Source organism: Penaeus monodon, chromosome 21 (genome assembly GCF_015228065.2).
Source record: "Penaeus monodon isolate SGIC_2016 chromosome 21, NSTDA_Pmon_1, whole genome shotgun sequence".
In the NCBI taxonomy this organism is placed as follows: Eukaryota; Metazoa; Arthropoda; class Malacostraca; order Decapoda; family Penaeidae; genus Penaeus; species Penaeus monodon.
The window spans coordinates 14,331,122-14,332,951 of NC_051406.1; the positions used below are offsets into that span (position 1 = coordinate 14,331,122).

Genomic DNA, 1,830 nt, shown 5'->3' on the forward strand with positions numbered 1-1,830 from the left:
CAGGTTAAGAACCCCTGTTCTATGGTGTGCAAAAAGACTGTACATCACTGAAAAGTACATCCATTTATCTCCCAAGACCACCTTGGAGAAAGTGAGGTGAGGTGTGTATGACAGCTCCAAGCAAGTTCAACAATCATGGCTCATCACACAATGTGTAACCAATCTTTCTCATCACAAATGTGGAAGGCTCCCCAAAACTTGGCTAGAATTCTTCCAGTGACTAATGAACAAGACATATATTGTGTCCACTAATATGTCTATTATTGCTTGGCAAGATTCCTTTAGCCACACCCATGGCATCACTTGTTTGCCTGAGCCACCCACATAGGTGTGTTTTCCTGCCTTTATCTTCTTGAAAATGAAAGGTAGTAAGTGTGAAGTAGTAATTCTGTACTGTATGGCATGTTTCCTCCAGCCAAACCCAAGATCTTTTCTTGTTCCAAAGTTCTCCTTCCACACACCACACTGTTGTTTTGAGAGTTGCTTTTAACTACATTTTACTTTTACATCTAGATCCATCTAAATATATCTAAATACACATTTTCTTGTTTTCTATAATAAATATATATATTTTAGGTGTGTTTTACTTACATAAACACTCACTGTTTTTGAGATACGATAATGAAATATACATTTTCTAATACATAAAATTGAGCTCTTCAAATGTCCACAACCAAAATTTGCCTCGCAGAAAAGTGAAAAAGTGAAAAATTGTGAATGTGGAACAGACAAGCTATAGGGTTCTGGTTCTTAGGAATTAATGTTAGTTATTACCCTCCAGAAAAGGTGTTTGGAGATGGACTATTACAATCCATGGTCATTTTCATTTCTTCCATTTATCATAAAGTGCTTAAGATGCCTGACTACATATTCAACTCTGGCCTTGGTATACAAAAATAATTTCATTACTGTGTCTCTCATTTTGTCATAAAAATACAAACCAAGATTTCTCTTTCGTTCTGTTGCAACCCCAGACAAAATTGATGCGCTGAGAGAGTCAGCAGCTGAAGTATCTGAAGAAGCTGAACAGGCCAGAGATGTATCCCAAGCACTTGTTGCACCTGAAATGCCTCCCCAGTTAGCAGTTCCTCTGCTTCCTCCTTTTTCTGAGGAGGAGGTTTTGTTGCTAGATCCAATAGTCAATTGGCTTAATTCACTGCTTAGGTTAGAATCTGCAAAAATAAAGAGGAAAATATAAATCACGTAACAGTAAAGAAAGATGGCCACTTATGGATAGACTATAAATCATATTTTTCAAATATGGAGCACACACCTGATGCAGAACAAAGGTTATGAAGAGTGTCATTAATCAAGGAAGCAGCTGGCACTTCCTCCTGCCCTTCCTCCATGATGTATACATATGCTTGGTTGTTTGGAAGAGCAAACAAAGAATTTGCACTGATGATAAAAAAAAAAGTTTCTGATTAGATTACTCAACAATCAACCACATACAGGTAGTGCATATATCATAGTGTACATATATTTATAAATACACTGTCTCTACAAGTTTCACTCTGTAACAAAATTAATAGTTTGATACCTGATGTTGGTTATGACTCTGCTTTTACGAAGGAGACGGTAAATTTGATCTTCCAATGCAAGTTCCAGATTTCGAAGAGGGCTTGGTGGAGTGGAGGTTCTGTATGACCTATGGCCTCCCATAGATCTGGGCAAAAGTAACACTGCATATTAATTCCCTTTAATATATAGGAAAAAGGACAGATGAGAAAATGAATAAAATATTATGTTCTAAGAAAAAGAAGAGAAAAGAAAAAGTTAAACATACTTTTCCTTATGGAAAGACCTGCAATATGCTTTATACTTCTTTAA

General features: G+C 36.4%; 1 protein-coding gene across 3 annotated transcripts in view; it reads right to left on the reverse strand.

The window, feature by feature from the left end:
- The window catches only part of LOC119586254 (protein SMG8-like), a 13,378-nt gene that overhangs the window by 4,941 nt on the left and 6,607 nt on the right, over positions 1–1,830 (reverse strand). For all 3 annotated transcript variants that reach the window (XM_037934959.1, XM_037934961.1, XM_037934960.1), the window contains 3 exons: positions 1,541–1,666; positions 1,274–1,398; positions 942–1,172 (listed from right to left, as the gene is read on the reverse strand). In XM_037934959.1, the coding sequence (XP_037790887.1) occupies positions 942–1,172; positions 1,274–1,398; positions 1,541–1,666 (482 nt within the window). The remainder of the gene's footprint in view (positions 1–941; positions 1,173–1,273; positions 1,399–1,540; positions 1,667–1,830) is intronic.